General features: G+C 34.5%; 1 protein-coding gene across 3 annotated transcripts in view; it reads right to left on the reverse strand.

The window, feature by feature from the left end:
- Positions 1–21,429, reverse strand: part of ROCK1 (Rho associated coiled-coil containing protein kinase 1) — an 83,135-nt gene that overhangs the window by 16,604 nt on the left and 45,102 nt on the right. For all 3 annotated transcript variants that reach the window (XR_013183936.1, XM_054636004.2, XM_077184760.1), the window contains 17 exons: positions 20,524–20,590; positions 17,004–17,092; positions 15,407–15,455; positions 14,689–14,824; positions 14,230–14,321; positions 13,868–14,114; positions 12,118–12,224; positions 10,930–11,080; positions 9,856–10,016; positions 8,790–8,974; positions 7,952–8,021; positions 6,437–6,531; positions 4,993–5,158; positions 3,328–3,421; positions 2,887–2,975; positions 2,367–2,555; positions 2,003–2,168 (listed from right to left, as the gene is read on the reverse strand). Coding sequence is in view for 2 of the 3 variants with exons in the window: in XM_054636004.2 (XP_054491979.1) it covers positions 2,003–2,168; positions 2,367–2,555; positions 2,887–2,975; positions 3,328–3,421; positions 4,993–5,158; positions 6,437–6,531; positions 7,952–8,021; positions 8,790–8,974; positions 9,856–10,016; positions 10,930–11,080; positions 12,118–12,224; positions 13,868–14,114; positions 14,230–14,321; positions 14,689–14,824; positions 15,407–15,455; positions 17,004–17,092; positions 20,524–20,590 (2,153 nt within the window). In the remaining variant the exon portion in view is untranslated. The remainder of the gene's footprint in view (positions 1–2,002; positions 2,169–2,366; positions 2,556–2,886; positions 2,976–3,327; positions 3,422–4,992; positions 5,159–6,436; positions 6,532–7,951; positions 8,022–8,789; positions 8,975–9,855; positions 10,017–10,929; positions 11,081–12,117; positions 12,225–13,867; positions 14,115–14,229; positions 14,322–14,688; positions 14,825–15,406; positions 15,456–17,003; positions 17,093–20,523; positions 20,591–21,429) is intronic.

The raw sequence follows: 21,429 nt of genomic DNA on the forward strand, positions 1-21,429 counted from the left end.
AAGATCTTGTACAGACTGAAACTTCTGCCCCAAAATGGAAGCAATAGATTATGCAGCCAAAAGCCTGACTGCACACATCTCCTGAGGTAAAACAGAAAATAACCTTCCTTATTGAGGCAGACAAAGAAAGAGGTTTTTCCTACAGTCCATCCAAGATCTGGAACACAATGGGTTCATACTGACACACTACTGCCCTTAAGAAAAAAATAGGGAAGGTATCTATGGCCAGATGGAAGCATTTATGTTTTCCATGTAATACACAACAGCCATCAAATGAAAATGGCTGAGAAGGGAAGTGAGGAAGTTCAAAACTACTCTTTTGAGTAGAATAAATGTGGTCTGTTTTGCTGTAGGAAAAAACCCTAAAGCTCTCAACTGAAGAGAGTTCAGAAATTTTCTACTAAAATTATGAGCTACAATCTTCTTCAATTACAAGACACTTAGAAACAATAAGGCTTGATTCCAATTCGTAATTTGAGGGGAGAAAAAAAATCCACTTTAATAACCAAAATCCCTCTGATTTCCTTTTTATCCCTGTTAAATGGAATACACTGAAAATGAGAATCTATGAGAAAAATTCCTGAGAAGTACTGATACTTCAGAAATACCAGAAGGAATTCCTAGCAGGTGACAGCTAAGAAAAAAATGTTCCTTAACCAATCTAAAAATTCTAAGAATTTCCAATGGGAGTTTGCCTTGAAGATGTTGTCAAAAGAAAAAATCTTTACAAGATGACAATTTACAAGATCAAACTCCAGAATGCAAAGGCTTCTTGAACAAAATGGAAGTTGTGGAGAAAAAGACTATACTATTATCTGAACAAGAATCTATTCTAAAATGAAACTCATTACAGTATCAACTAAAAATAAAAGTCTAAAAATAACTAGGGGGAGATAGGAAACATAAATAGACACAGAAAGGAGTAACTACATCAAAACATGTACTAAGACTGATAACCTACCTGAAATTTCAATCACTCTAAGACTCCTGGAAAAACTCTAGAATGTGGCAATTGAGCAGCATGAAGTGCATTAACAGGAAAAGACACATCTAAAATTATTCTATGTACTTTTATCTGACTACTCATCCACTGAAGTCATAAAATACCCAAAATATTATTCTGGTTTTGTATGTCTAAAAATATTTTTCTACAATGATATTCAGACTTATCAAAATTATATTAAAAATTTCACAATGAATTCTAAAAATTACTTAAGCATATAGAAAAAATATATACCTAGCTATGATGTACAGAAATTGTCAAGCACACCTGATTACACTATTTTTTTTTCCTGTATTGAGAGATACAGAAGTGGATCATGTGGAAGTACTAACTGATTACACTTTTCAAACTCTGGGGAAGGGGACAGGTAAATAACTAACCAGTCTAACAGTGGGTCTCAAAGTACAGTGTCTGGTACTGATACATGGAAATGGCTGGCTATGCTGTATTACATGTTCTTATTTTCATCTGCTAAATCAGAGTACCATACAACCATAAATTTATTATGGAAATTCCTCCAATTATTTTTCACAACAGCAATTACTGCCAGTTGTCACAGAGGTGCTACATGACTGAATAAGAAGAGATAAGATCAAGACAATTTTGCATTCAAGATATAAAATATAATCATGATGTTGTGGAAGTGTTGTCTGGAAGTGTTTGGTCTTCTATTCACCAAATACTGCACATTGTAATCACTGTATTTGAAAAACAAGAGATGTAAAGATACTCCTTCCTCAAAAGTGCATATAAACAATGCTAATACCAAGCCATACAGTGGGAAGTGTGATGTGAGAAAAAATTAAGTCTTAAATATAAGCAACCTAGGTATGAAAACAGAAAAAAAGAAACAAAGAAAGAAAGGAAGTGGAGATGTGATACAGAAGTAGAGAGCCAGAGGACTTTAAGAAGCAATAACAAGTAATTGTTTGAAACAATACCTTCCAGAACTATGTGTATGCAACACAGCCAAGTGGTTCAAATCTGCTTTTCTCATACCTGAAAGATTTCCATCTGTTTCATCTGTCGGAAGACTGGCAACACTGGTAGAATCCATTCCTTGCTGGAGGTCCATGATTTTCCTTCGTAGTTGTTCTATGTCACTCTCTTTACTATCCAGCTGCATCTGGAGCTCATTCCTGTACGTAGATTCTTCTGCTAGTTGCTGTATTTATATATACACACACATAGTTACTGTGTTACCAAAAACATGGCAGCCAAGTATTTTGAAAAGAAAACTCATATCTATATCTACATCTATATATATATATATATATATCTATACATACACACATATATATGTATATATATATGTGCATGTATATATATTCCACAGAATGATTAAAAAATTAAATTATTTTACCGCTTGCATTTCATTAAGCTCTTTCTGGTATTTCACAACCATCTGATTGAATTTCTCTTTTTCTTGATTAAGTTCTAATTGGAGCTTTCGGTTTTCCTTCTCCTTCTTCCTCAAATCTTGCATGTTAGCTTTCTTTCTGTCTATTTTAAAATCTTTCCGATTCATTATCTCAGCCAGTTTGTTGACAGCCTGTTAACAAAAAGGAGAACTAGTAAGAAAAATTACATATACAGCATGTTTCATAAAAAACTTCTCAGTTCCTCTAGTTACAGGATCTGATAAAAAAAAAATCCCTTCACCAACAGAAATGGCCCTTACTCAGAACTGAAGTAATACTGAAAAGTATACAGCATCAAAACTTGTTCTTTCAAATGTAAATTTAACAATGCACATTGTACATAATGGTGAATATAAACTTGATTTCAAAGGAACTAAGAGTTAGTTCACAAAGGCAAAAAACCTGAAATACTTCAGTTAATGCAAAGTAATAATTGCTATTAAATTGCATACAAAGTTGTACCTGTGTCTTCAGAGTTCTTTCAGTGCTTATGCTCTTCTCATATTGCATTCTAATATTACTGATTTCCTCCTCTTTTTTCATTCTGTAATCTGTTAAAATAATATTCAATTTTGAGGTATTTTAGTACAAGGTAATTATTTTAACACTTAATTACTTCTATAAGTGCTTTTTTTTCCATTCTGTTTTCCTGTTGCTTCCCTTTTTGAGCAAAATACAATTTACAAAGACAAAAATTACCAGTTTAACACCACTGCAATGACAGAAAATGACCAGAAGGATATATCAGAAAGGTACAAAGCTGAAATACTAAAGCCAACATCAAGCCCAAAATAATATGGAAGATAAATAGCAATGTCTTCTTCCATTTCCCATTTCTTCACATATGCTTCAGATTCAGGCATGCTTCAGAACAGATAAATTAAAACTCCAAATATGACATACCTTCCTCTTGTTTCTTAAATTTTTCACTGATTTCTGTATTTTCCTTTGTTATTAAATCAACATCTTTGGTTAAAGTGTTATTAGTTTCTTCCAGCTACATGAAAAGAAACACATTTTAGAATAAAGAATTTGACATAAATTCTAAAACTATCTATAATACTATTATTTTAAATACCCTTAATTCTATAACAACTTAGAACACCTTCTGCCTATGTGAACTTGTAAAAAATGCTACTATTCTTGTGCTGTTTTGATTTACCAGAGGGCTCAAAATACACCTGTCCCAGATACAAAAATTATCACTGCAGAACTGACAACACTGTTGTATGGAAACAAAAATCAACTTAAGCAGAGTTAGATTGTCAGTTATGGAATGTGGCAACTTTAATGTGTTGTACTTTGGAAAAACTAGTGAGTAGAGGCCTGATACCGTGAATCCAGACAAAAAAGTAGCTGACAGATGCTAGAACTCCAGCATTAAATTTAGAGTAGATACAAGGCATTTACTGCTAATCATGAAAATATGCATATTTATGCAATTTACTGCATAAATCATGAAAATCAGGATAAAAACAAAACTGAATTTGGATTAAGACAAAGTAGACATAGGTAAATATGTACAGAGCTTGCAAAAAAAAAAAAAAAAGAAAAAAAGTTGGAAAGGAAAAACCTAAAAACCTCAACAACTTTGAATATGTTTCACTGCCACAGCCAGGATCACTTAACATGTGAAAAATGTGAAAAACCAGACATAATTGTATTCCTAAATAAAGGTTTTGTTTGAAGCCTATACAAATAATTCTGTATGAAGCTGTCAGACAAAATTATCAGAAACTTGAAACCAAAAATATATTGGCAAGAGGGTATTCCTTTGATGCCACAGACATAGTCTTCTAAATGCTGCTTAAGAAATAATGGTATTCTGTAAATCTCAAGTTTAAAAAAGCAAATTCATGAAATAAACACTATTTGCACTATCTTTTCACAGAGATGGAATATCCACAGAAGCATTAACAGAAAGCTTTGAGCAACTGAGCCAAGCTCAGTTACATCTGGAACTTTACACCCCCAGAATTTTTAAGAATACATGCACAGCTGATGCTAAATGGGAAAAAACAATGATAAAATAACTATGCTACATATGGCTTGCTGTTTGAGACTTTTCAGTTAAAGACATTTATCAAGCTCATATTAACATCCAATAGCTATGCTATAAAGCGTCTTCAAAAATTACATTTTGGGGTTTGGGTTATGAAACTTGAGACTCTCAAGAGGCTTTTTGTTTAAAGACTAAGTTACTTTGCAATAAGAGTCTCTAATACACAGCTCTACAAATTTACAAGATTTAAATAATACACTTGGCAATGACAAGAAGTAAATACAAAAGGCTTAATAACTGAATTATAGACATTCACTTGACTTTCATTCTGGCTTCACCTCAGATTAATAATTTTGCTTTGATGAATTCACATTCATCATGTGAATGTGAATTCAACAAAATTGTGAATTTTGTGACATGATGAAATGTAAAGGTTCCAAGTGAGCCCAAAACTTAAAATACTTAATTAGTTATCACTTACGATCACAACAGGACTTGATTAATTAAAACCATGAATTTTGGTTTCCAGCCAGAAGAGATGTATACAGGTATAACAGTTAATTTACCCTTCTTATGATGATGTCCTTATCAGTCAATTCTTGTCTGTGCCTTGATGCAGCTTTTTTACTCTCCTGATTCAGTTCATAATACTGTTCTTCAGCGAGTGCCCGTGCCAACCGTTCCGACTCAGCTTTGGTTTCAGCTAAATCCAACTGGGCAGCAAGTGTTTCTCTGTAAAAAGGACATTAAGATTTCCTTTCCCTATGCAAAACATTCCAAATCTTCAGGAAAACTATCCAACCCAAATTATACCACTCAGCTAATGGTAATTATCTTAGTTTCTTAAGAAAAGCAAGAGCTACAAAACTGCATTCTGTACACTAGTGTCTTTTGATGGTCCACACAAGCTACAGCAGCAAGCTTACTGTGATTTGCATTAACATTTCAATCATCCATGAAACACCAATATGGATTCTCCTGTCTTCGAGGAACAGAAAATAAAACTAAATTATATGTACAGAATGGTCCAACAAAAGATACTTAATCCACATTTGCGCATTATCATAATTCCCATAGTTATATCCAAGTGAGAAACGTTTAGGATGAACATAAGATTGCAGAAAATAGAGAGGGAATAGAATACAAAGCATCTATAAAAAGAAGAAAATAAATAACCACAAGGAGAATAAGGGAAGTCTTGCCTACCTTCTCCTCCCTCCCCATTTCTTTATGTTGGTTACCACTCATGAACAACTTGCAGAGACAAATATATTTTCCTCCTACACCATATTTATTAGCACAACATCTTTTCTTTCTCCCTTTCTTAGCCTACCAAACTGCTGTACAAAATGAACACTGTACATAACCTTTGCCCTTCAGACTGCTTTCCAATGTTGATCCTCAAGCAGAACAAGAGACACAGACTTTAGAAGAAACTGTACTTGATGCGTAAGGCCACAGTCTCCTTCTTCAGAACATAAAATAAATTAAGAAACTGGAAAAACAAGCTTAAATTTTTTTTTCTTATTTGATAGCTTAGAAAATAGTACATCACAATTAATGGTTGTTAATAATAACTACTTTAGCTGTAATCAGAAATATACTAAATTTCAAAGACTTGGTTACCTTTTTCTCAAATTATTTTACTGACTATAGAAATATATTAAGTAATTATCAGGATAATACAATCAAATTTTAAAAGCTGGTGAGATGATAACCAAAAATGGAATGTTTTTCAAAATTTTTGAAATCTTAGTAAATTTTCAGAGAAGTCATTATTCTTCTTACAGACATGATAATATCCAAAGCAAATATGAATAACCATATTTGGCTTTGTGAGTCAGTATAGTTAACATCCTATGTATTTGCCACTTACAAGGTGTTATGGAACACTTTCGAGGCCTTTTTCTAAAGGAATTAAAACATCTTAGATCTGATTCAAAGTATACATGAGTGAGACAGTATTACAAGGAAAAATTTAGGTGTATGTGAGAAACATAATGGGCATACTTTTCATTTTGCAATTCCTGCATTTTTCTTTGTGTTTCTTTATTCCTTTCATCAATTTCCTCTTTCAGTTCCTTAACCTGAGTTTTGTAAAGTGTCTGTAAAAGAAAGCATAAAAAAAAATCATTATTCAAATTCCATACTGAAAGTCCTCATTTTCAGACTACCTTAGTTTGAATTTGTCAAACCCCGACACATGCCAATACTGTCATTAGTAAAATTTCCTCCTTCCTTCCTCTCCCAGATGCTTCTTTACTGTTTCTGTTGGGTAGGGAACTGATATGACCAAATTAGTTTTCAATTTCTAGTGTGTTTTCCTACATAGCTGCACAAATAAAGGTGCTGCAAAAGAGACAGAAGGCACTGTGACACAGCAGAACAGATCCCCCAGACACAACAGGGCAAAACTGCATCTTGAAGCATCACTTGTCTCAAAATGTTCATCCAACAAGCCTAACATCATTCTGTGCTTTCACCTGTTGCATTCTCTTTGTGTCCATGTACCTTTTCTCTTAGAATCTTAAGCTTTTTCTGTACAAACTTAGTAAGTGATTCAGCTGAGGTCTGATTTATGTAAATTACTTACTGCTGTGAATTACTTCTGGGCTTTATTACTATATTGTTATTATTACCATCACCTGTAATTTTGGAAGTTAAAATCTGATCTTCTACAGTAAACTACTTTTGTAAATATTCAGACTGAATTATGAATGTCTTATTTAAACTACAAATTAGTGAAAAAAGAAAAAACTGAGAAACACAATGCTCTGCATCTTCTTATAAGCAGTATGTCATGGAGAAATGCAGAAAAAGCCCCTGTAACAGATAATGAAATGATAATCATGTGCAGTTTAGTAAACAAAATTTTTTACTGCCTCTCCCAGGAAAAACCAAATTTAAAAGTATTTCCCAAAGTGAAATGAGTCTGTCCATATTCACAAATGTATTTGAAGTTCAGGTGTTACAGAGAATTTTATCCTATTGCTTCTTTTCACAGAGACGAAACAGATCAAACTACATCTATGAAATACCCATTTTGGCTCCCTGGAGTACCCAGTAAGGTCCTTCAGCGATTCAGGTGCAGAGAAGGTAGCTTTTTAGAATAAGGAATACATGCAGAATGCTACTGGGTCTATGGTTCTTAAATGTATGTATGGTAGATGAACAGCATGAGCTATTTTCCAGTAAATTTGGAGATTTTCAACTCTCTATAAATTTTGCAATTGTATCAGAAAAGTATCTCCTTTCTAATCTCAGGATGAGAACAACTCTGATGAAAAATTCAGGTAAGAGTTACTCAATCTAATGTCAGTTTTGACAAACAAGAAAACAACATTCTAGATACAACATCTAATGTTCTCTAATATTTTGTTCCTCATTTGTATTTCAAGCAGGATTTTCTGAACTGCTGATTTATGCAAGGTTGTTACTTACATTAAAACAATTTTAGTTTCAACTATTCACTGTTGAAGGAATTTATATCAAAATTCCTTACACACAATTCCTTACAAGTCTTACCGAAAAATACTGCTCAGCTTCAAGCTGATCCTGAAGCTCCCGCATCTGACCTTCATTTCCTCTGTACTGTCTTTGAAGAAATTAAAAAAAAGGAAAACATTTAAAAAGTCAGCTACTAACAAAAGACAAAAGACAATTTCTAACCAGAACAGCACTCTACAATGATCTTCCAATTGCATACATATGACTTCACAAAGAGCAACAGTTTGCTGTATCTTAGAATTCTGATTTAACACAGTTCTTATTCTAAAACAATGATCCTTGTAGAGTACAAATTACATACCCTTTCAGTATGTAATTTAGAAGCCCAGAAGTACTCTAAATGGAGAAACATTAAGCCAGCTGAAAGAATATATGATAGAAGTCTAATTAATGAAAAATGTCTTCATTTTAAGATAAAGAAACATTAAGAAAATGAATTAGGCAATGAAAGGGAACTGTTGACTCCCATGTACTAAAAGTCCCATATGATTTAGTAAGTAGCATCAGAGTCAATCCATAAAAAAGTAATTCAAATAAAAGAAGCATACATACACATATATATACATATATATATATACACACACAATCATGTATATGTGTGTGTGCCTTAACACAGAATAGTGAGCCAAGAACTGTTCTGAATTGTAGCTCATAACAAAAATATTCCAACACTGAAGGCTATATAGAAATCATAACAGGCAGCTACATAGGAATCATAACATGCAGCTAAAAATACTCTTTCAGTTTAGGAAAAAATGCCTATGCTCCAGAGAACTTTATTCACTAGCAGGAACAGGCAAAATAGTACATGCATAATTAAGCAATTTTTTCCATTTTACTTCACGTTTTTACTTACTTTGCAAGTTGAGCCAACTCAAATTCCAGTAATCTCTTTGCTTCCAACAAGGTATTGATTTCCTGTTTCAGCTGCTTCTCAGAACCCTTCAAGTTATCAGCTTCAAAAGCTTGTGCCTTTAATTCATTCTGTGCCATTATTCGCTTATTCGTCTCTTGTTCTAGCTTAAGTGTCAGATTCCTTACCTAAATGAGAAATATTTCCATTTAGGAGCCTTTGCTAAATAACCAGTTGCATGTGGCTGAAGAGGTTTCACATATGGATTATTTTATAGTAAACACCACTGACTAGGTGCTACACTGTGTAACACATGTCAAAGTATTCCTGAATCTCCAAACACTTCAGTGTAATAACCTCACACACAGCTGCTGCCCTTAGAACATATGGCTATGATGCTGCAGAATGATAAAGCTTTCCCATTTTTAGTTATTTCAAAGTCCCTAATTTAACTTATCTGAAAGACAACAAGTGAAGGAACCTAAATTGTCTGCAAACCTCTACATGGATTTCAGATCTTAAAAATCTCTCACCCTAGAAAAAAAATGCAGCTTATCAAGTACATAAAAACTAATTTACATGAGTTGTGACCCCTAAGAAAGGTGTTATAAAATTCATTCCCACTGTCCTGTAAAGAAGAAGTAAGAATGAAGCTATTATTCTTAGTACCTAGTTTTCACATTCAATATTCTAATTGCATTTCCTTGAACAAAAGGAAAGAATGCAAACTAGACAACACAAACTCAGACCTGTAAATCATCCACATCAATCAGACTGCACAGTCAAATTCACAAGCAAATTTTTTTCTTTAGAAAAAGAGAAAACACCAAAAAAAAGTGTTATATTGAATTGAAGTTCAAATATGGAAGACATGCTAGAGTTATGAAACAAGCAGAACTTACCTAAACCTACTTAGGCCAACAACTATCCTCAATTCTACTGAGGATTATATAAGGAGCTCAGTATTATATAAGGAGCTCAGTATAAGTGAATTTAATTTTCTATTTCTCAGTTCAACTCTAATTTCTTATTTATATAGAAAATTATTAGTGATGAACCTTTTACTTACTTCATCTTCCAGTCTCTCCTTTTGCTGAAGAAGATGTTCCAGTTTCTGCTGAGATTGCTTCAGGTCAAAGTCCAACATGGAACACTGTTTTTCAGCTTGAACTATTCTATTTTCTGCCTTTTCTCTTGCTGCCCGTTCTTCCCTTATCTTTTTTTCCATTTCTAAAAAAGATTAAGGAAATAAAAATAACAAAAATTATTACATAGCATCTGCAAGCATGCATTTGTAAAAACAGTCATAAATATCCTAATATTTTTCAGACCTTTTTGTTCAGCTATATAAGCTTTTCTGCTATGTGATTTTCAGCTTTTCTGCTGTTTGTTTTTCTTTTTTTTTTTTTTTGAAAAAAAAAAGATCCTGGCATTATTACAAGGAACACTAAAAAATAAAAATAATTCCATTCTGCATTCAAAGCACTGGAATATTATCATGACAACTGAAAGATAAACAGTGAAAGAAATAAAAAGCATAGCTTCTTGAAGTAATTATTTTGACGTAAGGCAAAGTTTCATTTCCATGAATGGAGAATAGCAAAAGAAAAAAATGCTACCATTATGGTTACCTCTAAAAGCCACATTTAGGTACTCATGACCTTCACAGGAAAACCTGACATGTTCAATTACAAAATCAAGACACACCTTTGATTCATGGATATACATCTATAAAAAAAAATTCTCACTTTCCTTCAGACAAGCCTAATACAACACTGGTATTTTTAATGCAGTTACACAAGAATGAATGCCCTAAGACATCTCTCTTGATAATGCATTCTTTCAATTCTGTTTAGCATTAGACAGAAGCTCAAGATTCAATAGCATTTTAGAAGCCATGGAAGGCTTTGAAGTAAGATATGTAAAACATTAGGAAACAATAAATTTTTATGAAATAGCATGTTAGAGAAAATAATTTTAAACATGTAGTTTTCACGTTTTAAGATTTTAATACACATTTTCTTTATAGAAAGGATCAAACACTGGTGCAAGAGTACTACAGTGTAACACAATGTGTATCGAACTATCATAATCAGAACATGCTTTATTATGTATTCACCTGAAACTTGCAGGAAACACTTACCACACATTGCAACTGATCTTGCCTCCTCTATGGACTGGTGTTTGTCAGTTAACCGCGCTTTTGTCACTTTGTGCTCATTCACTTCCTGTTCTAACCGGTCTTGTAAGGATTTCAGCTTGTAGTTCAAATCTATCTCTAAATTATTCTTTTCCTAAAGATAAAGTGATCAGATTTCTGTAATACCTGAAGAATCACATTCTTATTCCCTTTTTTAGTATTACATTTCTGTTATCAAGAGATTATCAATGTTATTTTCCACGCTTAGCAAAGAACAGTAACAGACCAAAACTGTACTCAGTGCTCTGGAAAAAATTTCACTAACTTTTTTTCAGTAGTCTACAAATTTGCAAGAAAACGGAAACTTCTCCATTTGTATAATTGGTAGTCACCTAAACTGGAAACATACAACTAACAAACAGACATCCTAGAGCACAGAGGAATCTGAATTATTGTTACCTGGATGGATTTGGGTTATTTCATTCTAGGATTGCCAGGCATTAACAGTAATTCACCAAACAAGCACTGGAGATGTGCTTTGAGAGACAAGCACTGGCCTTTGAATGGTTTCTTCACATAACAACAAATTAGAATTGCTTGTCCCCTTCCCTCACAGGCTGTTCTATCTCTGGTTTATTCGCACAGACCACAAAGCACAGCAAGTCTTTACCTGATCTCACCAGACAGAGTTAACTCTGCAGTCTGTCTGGAGAAAAGGTGCAGGATTTCCTCTTACTGTTTCCATCATATGGAAGGGATCAGAGATGTTAGAGGAACATTTAGAAGGAAGGACGGAAGGACAGAAAAAAATTCCGCACCAGAGTTGATTAAAAAGCCCTGCCTGGCACCGATCCAGTCAAATTAAAATCCCGTAAAGATTAAAAAAGAGAAAACACCCCCCACTCCCACTCCAAAAAACCAAAAAAAAAAACCAACCAAAAACAGATTTTTAAAAAGTTTATAGATTTTCAGAAGCAAGTCTTTGCAGTCATAGTTAGGCAGGCAGAAAAAAATTCCTTGCTACTGGCAGTAGAATTGGATCCTTGAATCAGTGATAATGAATGACAAACAAAATTTTCATGCACAATGCTACAAGTAAGAACCGCCTGAAGACTTGGAAACATCAATAACATTTGAAAATATAGTCAAAAGCTGACAAAGAGCATCAGCCTCAACATCATTTCACCATACCTTTTCTGAATGATTAAGCATATCCTGTGCTTGTTTTCTTTCTGCTTCCACTTTTTCAAGATTGTTTTTAATGTTTTTTACTTCTTCTTGTAAAGCTGTAATCCGAACTGCCACAAAAAATTAAATATCACTCAATATTTGTTACGTTATTTAGATCAATTGTCTTTGCAACTTCTATTGATTTCTGGGCCCATAAAATATTTCAAGTACTTCAAATTGCTCAGGCATGCAAAGGCCATACATTGTAGAGCAAACTGACCTTTGTAGACACTCTTTATGCATATAATCAGTAACAATTCACAAAAACTAATCAAGCAAAAATGGTTTCTGCCTTCCATCACTTCCATTATCTAATATTCAGAATTTCTTTCATTAACCCAAGTTCTGCTAGGCTATGGAACAAGCACCTGTAAGTGATGCTATCTTCATTAATGGGTAGATAAGGCACATTACACAGAAAGTCAGTTTCAAACAGATTTTTGGGTACTAACACAACATTCACGTAAGTGTGACTCAGACAATGGGGAAGTCAGGCACTGAAACAGGCTCCAACTGGAAGGTGTGAAATCACCACCCCTGAAAGTGTTCAAAAGATGTGCAAATGTGGCACTTAGGGATGTGGTTTAGTGGTGGATTTGGCAGTTCTGGGTTAACAGTTGGACTCCATGATTATTTTAGAGGTCTTTTCTAACCAAAACCATCCTATGACTTTAAGTGCTATGACTTATGGGAAAAAGAACTATTCCTCAAACCCCAAAGCATCTACCCTTGTGTAGTGTAAGAGTTTATAGGAAATACTAAGTAGAATCATGTGGTTTTGAAGGGACCTCTGAAAATCATCTGTGTCCCTGTCACATGCTGGGACATCTCTCACTAGACCCTGTTGCTCAAAGTTCCATCCAACCTACCCTGAAACACTTCCAGGGACAAGGCACCAATAGTTTCTCTGGGCAACCTGTCCCAGGGTCTCATCACCCTTATTATAAAAAGTTTCTTCCCATATCTAATGTAAATCTACTCTCCTTCAATTTAAAACCATTGCCCCTTGTCCTGTCACTACAGATCCTGGTAAAAAGTCTCTGTCTTATACACTCCCTTTTAGTAGGGAAAGGAGAGTCCTCATCTAAAAGACCTCATGGAAACTGAATACTGCAGACAGATGGTTCAAAATGGCAAGTTAAGAGTCAGGGTCCATTAGCACAGCCACAGCCATGAACTAATGCATCTGAATAGTTTCTAGTTTGGAAGAATCAATAGAAATAGTAGAAAGTTTCAAGCATCCTGAAAAAAAGGATTCAGCAACTGCATCCCTTATTGTGCTCTTAACCATGCTTGTAAAAGTAATGTAGAATCATCATAAAAGAAAACAAATGCCATTTAACAAAAAAAAAAAAAAGCCTTCTCAACACATGAAAGAAGAGCAAGTCCAGGCTATACCAATTTGGCTACTGCACAAGGCAGTAAGACAGTGTTGCACTGTATCAGCTCTTCCTATTTTTGCACCACTGGACTCAGACTTTTAGTCAGTGCAGCCCCAGACTCACGATCAGTGTTTGACACTCTGTGATTTTGATATTCTCTCTCTCTCCCAAGAGCTGCTCAATATGATCAGGAAGGCAGATCCAATCTTCAGAAATTGTTTAGTCACACTTTGTTTGCAGGTTGGCTTTCCTCCCGTTACCAAACTCTACTTCACTTAAGTAGGGTTATCACAGCTTTTTTTGTTAAGGTATAAATTCAGAATAATTACCCTGTAGTTCTCCAATCATTTCAGATCCATGACTTCTGTCTCTTCGTTCTGACTCCAAAGCTGCTTGTAGTTGGTAATAATCTTTCTCCACCTGCAGTTTTGTGCTTTCCAGAACTCTGCACCTTTCCTGCAGTTCTCTATTCAGTGATTCTACCTGACTTAATGACTTGCTCATTTCTGTGTTGCCCTTTCTCAGTCTTGCAGCTGTGTCAGATTCTGTCCTCAGCAAATCATTTGCTTCTTCTAGCTGTTAAAATAAACCATACAAAGATTCTCATATATAAAGATTATGGAGCCAGTTTTGCTACATTTGAATGCTCAAATCTAAGAAATAATTAAGACAAGGAGCACAAACAACATACTTGTTTTTGTAACTGTGTTATCTTCTCATTTGAAATTTGTGAATGCTGGCTGATTTTTTTCAAGTCTTCCATCTGATCTTTTAGTGTGGACACTAAAGAGAAATTGCAACATTAATACAGCATACTATAAAAAACTTAGGGTTTTATTCTTGTTTTTTTACACAAACATGCTCCAAAATATTGTTTTGCATTGATAGGTCTTTTATTGACTTTTTGCTTCTTACATATATTTCTATGTCAAATTTTGTGCTCGCAGACCAACAACACAGCACAGTGCTGCAGAGTACAGAATTTGAAAATAAGAACAAAAAAAAATTAACTCAAAATCCGTGTTTGTTATTTGAAAAGATCCCTTTTCAAACCTTAAAGCTGCACAGCACTTAAGACACTATGACACTAAATTATTCCCCAAAACACATTATATACAGCCTGTGTCAACGTTTGGACAATACTGCATACCTTCATTTTCCACATTACGTCTTTTTTCATTCTCTTGTTCAAATTTTCTTTGGTACTCGTTTATCTTATGTTGTAATACCATCTTTTCTTTCTCAATCTGAGACACTGCTGTTTCCAAGTTCTTCCTTTGATTTCCCTAAAATTCAAAGAATTGGTATTTTATACTTACATTTTAAGGAATGATTGCTAAACCAGTTGCATGATCTCTGCAACTAATTACACATGGAAACTGATTGTTTCGAATGAATGAATTTCTGGCTTCCTTGGAAAGGTTTTCAGAAAAGACAGTTTTTTTAACTTCTACATGACAAATTTATACAATTACGAGAAAAATTGTTGTTAGTACAATTATATCTAAAGTAACTACTAAATTTATTAAGAGACAAGAGAAGGACTCAGTAGAAAATCATCTTCATTTTTGTAGTAATTGACTTTGATAAAATCCAGAAAACTTGCAAGCAAGACTAAGTAAAATATTTATCAAAGTAAACATAAATCAGCATGACTAACAGAAAGAAAAGTTTTTGTAAATGACTACAAATAAAAATGTAAGGAAATCTCCCAATGTTATGTATTGAAACATGATCGTTAGGTCTCAAACTTGAACACAGAACAATTTTTTTTTAGTCACAGTAAAAATATCTTAGAATCATGAAAATACTATTCCTAACTCCACCCTTTACCCAATTAAGGCATCTTCAGGGGAGAAAAATATTACCTCTTCATCCAGTTCTTTCATTATCTTGTCTAGCTTTATGTTTGAAGATCTAAAAATAAAACAAGATCATTTAACAGATAAATTATACATACTGTTTTTCTAGTGAACTGATTCGTGACCATTACTAAAGTGAATGTTACTATTTTGACTAATGTTATTTTGTAAAGAACATTTAAAGCCGAGGAAGACAATCGACCATTGCAAATAATTTGTAAAATATATCACTAAGTATTTATCAGCTTTGTTACAGATTAAATATGTGAAACTTTAGGTGCCACATTTTATCCCTTAATCTGCAAAAAATAGTGTATGGACACAACAGGCTATCCTGAAGATTAGAATACCCTGGTAAACTGCTAAAACTTCCTGTGGTTATGACCTTCAAATATCTAAAACAGCTCATTAATTCCACAGCAGACAGCTCCCTACTACAGATAAAGGTACATGAATAATATTATTTGAAATATTTGAAAGTCTCTCTGTTGAATCAATGTATTAGAAGACTGAACTACAGAGAGTGTGGTGAAACGCACAGTAAAACATCATTTAACTGTCAATAGCACTGACACATCCATTGCATTCCTGCAGGCAGCCATCCCTCTTCAAAGAACCAACAAAGAGGACCCAGACAAGGCTGCCTGGCAGGTAAAAGAAGAGGCAGTTACAATAGTGAGGGATATCTCCTATCTACTGACTCTGCAGTGAATGGAATGACAAACCAGAAGACACAGTTGTGCTCTGACAGCTTCAGTAGTACTGCAGGAAGACAGCTACTGAATATCCTTCAAGAATGTATGTTCTGCTTGGGGGGAGCAATCAGAACCTGCCAACAGTGAGCTTGTGTTTAAGTAAGCAACAGAGTGACATAGCCTAAATTCCCACTAGACCATTTCAGTTACCAGTTTACACCTAAGGAGCGTGTACAGCTACACACTATGGTTCTAATTCACAAGTCTAAATTCTTCCTGCATCATATACCTAGTGTTGCCTCCTGGGATTATTTAATTCTTCAGGAAAAGATTTCAAAAGGAGAAGTTAACTGAAGGGGAATTTAGTTTGCATGACTCTCAGTAAAAATGTCTGATTATCAGAAAGGGGGAATCTCAACTGTTTTTTCATGTGACTGCAAGAAAAATGCCAATCCTCACATAGCTGCTATTTCAGCATGGTAGAAACAAAACTTCAGAAAGCAAATTGTTGTTCCTATATGTCAGCCATAGAAAAAAAAAGTGGTTTTCCAACAAGTACCCTGTATTTAGAAAACACCTAATTAATATTAATAATCCAGTATGTGCCATATATACAGAATTTCACATTTAAAAAAAAATCAGCACAGTGAGCACGTACCTTAGTCCAATAAAACATCTGAATACAGTGCTCAGAAAGAACATGTGTTACATGGTTGTCAAAGAAAAAACAAATTTCTCTATACCATACTCAAGAAAATTTTAGAATGACTTAGATCTGTGCCTGGAACTCCCTTGGAGAACTACAACACTATTCTTAGTGTTATCCTGGTAATCCCCAAAGCAGTACCACAGAACTGAAGTGTTAGATATACTTAAATTATGTAAATAATTGAAGTTCAAAGACTCACCTGCACTTTTGCTCCATTTCATCTTTCAACTGCATTTCATTATGTAGCTGTTCTTCTAACTCATAGATCATCTTCTGCATATTTTCCAGCTTTAAATATATATTTGTGAAAGAACATGCATTAAATTTAGAAATTTTTAAAAAGTATTTCATAATATTCAGTTCTGCTTACATTGTATCACAGCTTAGTTTCTTCTACCAAAATAAGACATTTTACCTTATTAAAATGTGATACATGTCCCTTTCTCCCTGCCCCCTCACAATTTAATTACAAAAAGTAAGACAGTTTTTTTCATTTGTATGCACATGGAATTTTAGGTATCTTCAAAATTCACAGGGCTAAGCTAAATCAAATCCTCCTTGTTTTACAGATCTTCAGTACCTGGCTAAAGATATTACTGCAAAAATGTAAGAAAGCACTTTAGTAAGTCTCAAAATTTCTTCTAGTATGAACCACCATGTGTATTTTGCAATGCATCTCCAAGTCAAGCTCCCAACAAGTTCAGGAAGCAGAACCAGGCCAGTCAGTTACTGGCAATGGGGAGAAAGTGCTCTCACCATCTCTTTAGTCAGAGGTCATTTTTACAGCTAGAACTGTACCAAGGTTTGAAAGATAGTAACAAACTTCAGGTGTTAATATGGCACATTAGTGCATAGCATGTACTGTTTGCCAGCAGGATAAACTCAGAAATTCATTCCTTTCATGTAGTCTCAAAATATCTACCACCTTCTATTGAATATCTAGGCACAATAATCCCATTTCAACATCAAAATCCTCATTTAACGTGATGAAGGAGCTCATCAAGTCAACCTCTTGTTGGTTGATTCATTATAAACCTTTCCACTGATATTGTAAATATTTCAGCCTATTTAATTTTTACACATTTCCTTCAATGCTCTTGGAACTGCATAGAGAAGCACTAGATTCCTAATCTAGACTCTCTTCAAAGCAACATTTTCAAGTGCTTCTGGTGCTTTGCTTTGTTGTTTCCCGTTTTAACTCCAAAATCTCAAAAATCTTCAAAAATTAGACATTTCAACACTTAACAGAGCAGCTCTGGAAAACAAATTACTGGTGTGACATAGAACATAACACTATGTGGATCAGACAATGCTTGTAGTTAAAAACAAGGGATGCCTTCTAAACCTAGACTTTGAGGACAAAGGAAAGACCAGTACACAACACATTTATCTCCTTGGTATGAACCACTGAGAAATAAAGCACGAAGCAAGACTATTTAAAGACTCTCACTGTAATAAGAAAGGACCACAGCAAATGCCCCAAAACAGAGGATAACAAAGGTTCCACGTGATTGCTCTTCCATTTCCTTTTACTCATGTTATAGCCCTTCCAGACAGGGTGCACAGAGGAACTAAATGGGATAGATGAGAACCAGGTCTACAAAGACATCTGGCAACTGAGGCATTTCTGTAGTGCCTCCGACTCGCTCGGACTGCTATCGCATCCTCCTGCGCCTCCGTGTCTCTGCATGTTCTCACATCAGGCTGGACCCCAGGGGACCCATCTGAGCTCGCTGAGCAGTCTAATTATATCAGTAGAGACAACAGGCTTCCGGGCAAAGCTCTGCACAATCTGCTATCAATAGACTAAAGAATACCTCAAGAAAATCCTGAGTTATAGTTAACTCAGTATAAAAGCACGCCTTTAAGCTTTAGTTTGCTCTTGGTTTCCATTTTGAGTAGGAAGCAGGGGAGGAAAGGACTGAAGAAAAGCCTGTTGGCAACAGAGAAGTAAAGAAAAATCCCTCCAGAACTGTAATTTTTTTTTCTTTTTTCTTACTCACTTCAGCATAGTGAGTCTGGTTCTGTACCCTGAGCAATGAAGAAAACCTAAGATTGAGTGCAAAAGAATCTCTTAATCTCCTTTTTCTTAAAATCTAAACTGTTTATAGGTGGTTATGGCAGCACTAAACCAAAGTAAGCAATCAGATCTTCAAAGAGGTTTGATATTCAGTAAAAGGATATAGAATTCTATTTTTGTACAACACCATGGCCTAATTCTGTTAAGTTTTACACACTTGCAAAACAATGAATTTCTTGGCAATTTGTGACACTCATGTCTTTCTCCAAAGACATTCAAAACACAGACATCAAAATGCAGAGAGACCAGGTAGCATCTTGTGTTATATTTCCAGAACTAATTAATTTGCTAACCATGTGGCAACATTACCGTTTTCATTGCAGCATGTAATGAAAGAAAAACAGCTGAGAAAGAACTGTGGGGGAAACATACCTTGTAATAAAGACTTAAAATCAATTTAAACCTTCCTATAACACTCAAATTCTTCCAGACCTTCACCTCCCAAAACTGCTAAAGTCACAATACATTTGAACATGTCTGACAACATGGACAGGACTATTGAGGATTCTTCAACTACACACTGAGTAGTATTCCAGTGAGTATGCCAAGTCCACTCGGTAACTCTCTTCAAAGTCAGCCAAAAGCCAGCACACAGTTTTAAGTACTTTCAAATACTGGAAAGTCTGGCATTGTTTTAAAATTTTACTGTATCAACAGTCAAACACTTATAAAGAAAAGAAAGTATATCAAGCACATCAATATACATTAAAAAATCAAGATATTTCACTGATTAAATTCACTTGCCCAGTAAAGGACATAACCAGTTCCCCTGCCCTGTACAAATTTTCTCTGGGTAGTGCCATGTGTCATTAAACCTTTTCATTGCTAGTTTAAGAGAAAAGGGAACACAGATCAGTATCTTTTCTACTCTCAACAGAAAACAGAACAAAATACTAACACAGTAAATCATAGTCAAAGCCAAGATTTATTTTAAAGTTAATTATCAATTTTTGACCATGTTTTCTTCTGGAAATAATGTAATTTGTAACATATCAAACCATTTTTAGGGAACAGTTTGATTTATATCAGAACTTACATAGAATCCAAGCACTCAACCAAGTCTCAAACACCTTAGCATATCTTCCTGGAAACCTGGCTGCTGAGATGTTTGGGAATATGTAACTGAAAGCATTCCTGAGCATTTCTTGCTAGGTGAACTGCTCTAGAAATGCAGATCATCAGTGCCCCAACTCCCAACAGCTTGTGGAGAAGGCTTGTGAAAGAGCAGAATGCCCATGCTTGGTACAGGGTCTTCTACCTTCCACTGAGTTCACTGGAAGTCCAGACTCCATGGCTGCCACAAAGCAACCCAGGATCAATGAGGCACTCTAGAAACACTGCACAAGTACTTTGATATTTCTAAAGATAAAAACTGTGAATCCTTTTCCACAAAAAGTTTTGGCTATTTTATTCAATTCAAGAAAACCAATGTTATATTAAGAAGTGAAATTCTGCTTTTCCATGAACTTTATTAGGGAGGCCATACTAAAGAGCTAAAACTCATGCATTGATTTTGTTGATCCCAAATACTAAGATAATTTGAGACATTTCTAACTCAAACAGGTTATGGCATATATGCAGTATATATTTATATATGCAGCAGACTCTTTATTAGGATACAATAAAGATGAAGACATACCACACTTTTGTCCACACTGGAGCCTGTTCTGTTGTCATTGGAATTTTCTGCAGGGACACCTAAATACCTGCAAAAACATTTCTAAAGTTAATTTGAAGAGTTGTTTAAAAGTAAGATTATTATAAAAAGATTAAGATAACAGAGACATCCTAAAATATAACTCCTAGATTTATTGCTCCAAAATGTGGATAATCAAATAGCAACATAATCAGATTTAAGCACATTTAATTGAAAAATTCAATTTATTGAAAGGTTAAAGTACAAAGCTGCAAGAGAAGGCCTCCAGAAAAAAAGGATTTCTGCCAAATACAATACAACCACTTTTCTTTTTTTTAATAACCATTTAAAAAAATCTTTGCTTTCCTTAGTTACAACACTCTCATTGGCTTCTATCCCATAAATATTTACTCAGGCACTTATGCAGCAAGTAGCAGTAATGAAGCAAAGTCTGCAGAGATTGTGTAACTTTCAACAAAGTTACTAAGAGTTCTACACACAAAAAGTTTGCCCTGAAGCCAGTGTTCTTATTTTATGTAAATGTTTTCCAAAAATACCATGAATTTCTAGTTGCGATGAATCTGCAGAGTTAGGTAAATAAATACAAATTACTGTTTTCAAATTCCTTTGGTATTTGATGTGATATTCTTGGCCTGCTAACTGATCTAAAGAGACGTAAAGCATCTATTAAGTGCATCAGATTACGTGAGAAATAACACTCCAACACATGAACTGAGAAAGATGGACAAGGCCTTTTTGCATCACGTGGACATTTCCAGATATAAAAAAACTTCTCCAAAAGATGAAGGAGAGTAAAATCAAAGGCATCTCCAAACCATGGTGAAATTAAACCTCAATCTGGCTTTCAGACAATCAAATGACAAAGTGGAAATGAAAGTTTCCTATGGA

The sequence above is a fragment of the Agelaius phoeniceus genome, chromosome 1, assembly GCF_051311805.1.
Source record: "Agelaius phoeniceus isolate bAgePho1 chromosome 1, bAgePho1.hap1, whole genome shotgun sequence".
Classification (NCBI taxonomy): Eukaryota; Metazoa; Chordata; class Aves; order Passeriformes; family Icteridae; genus Agelaius; species Agelaius phoeniceus.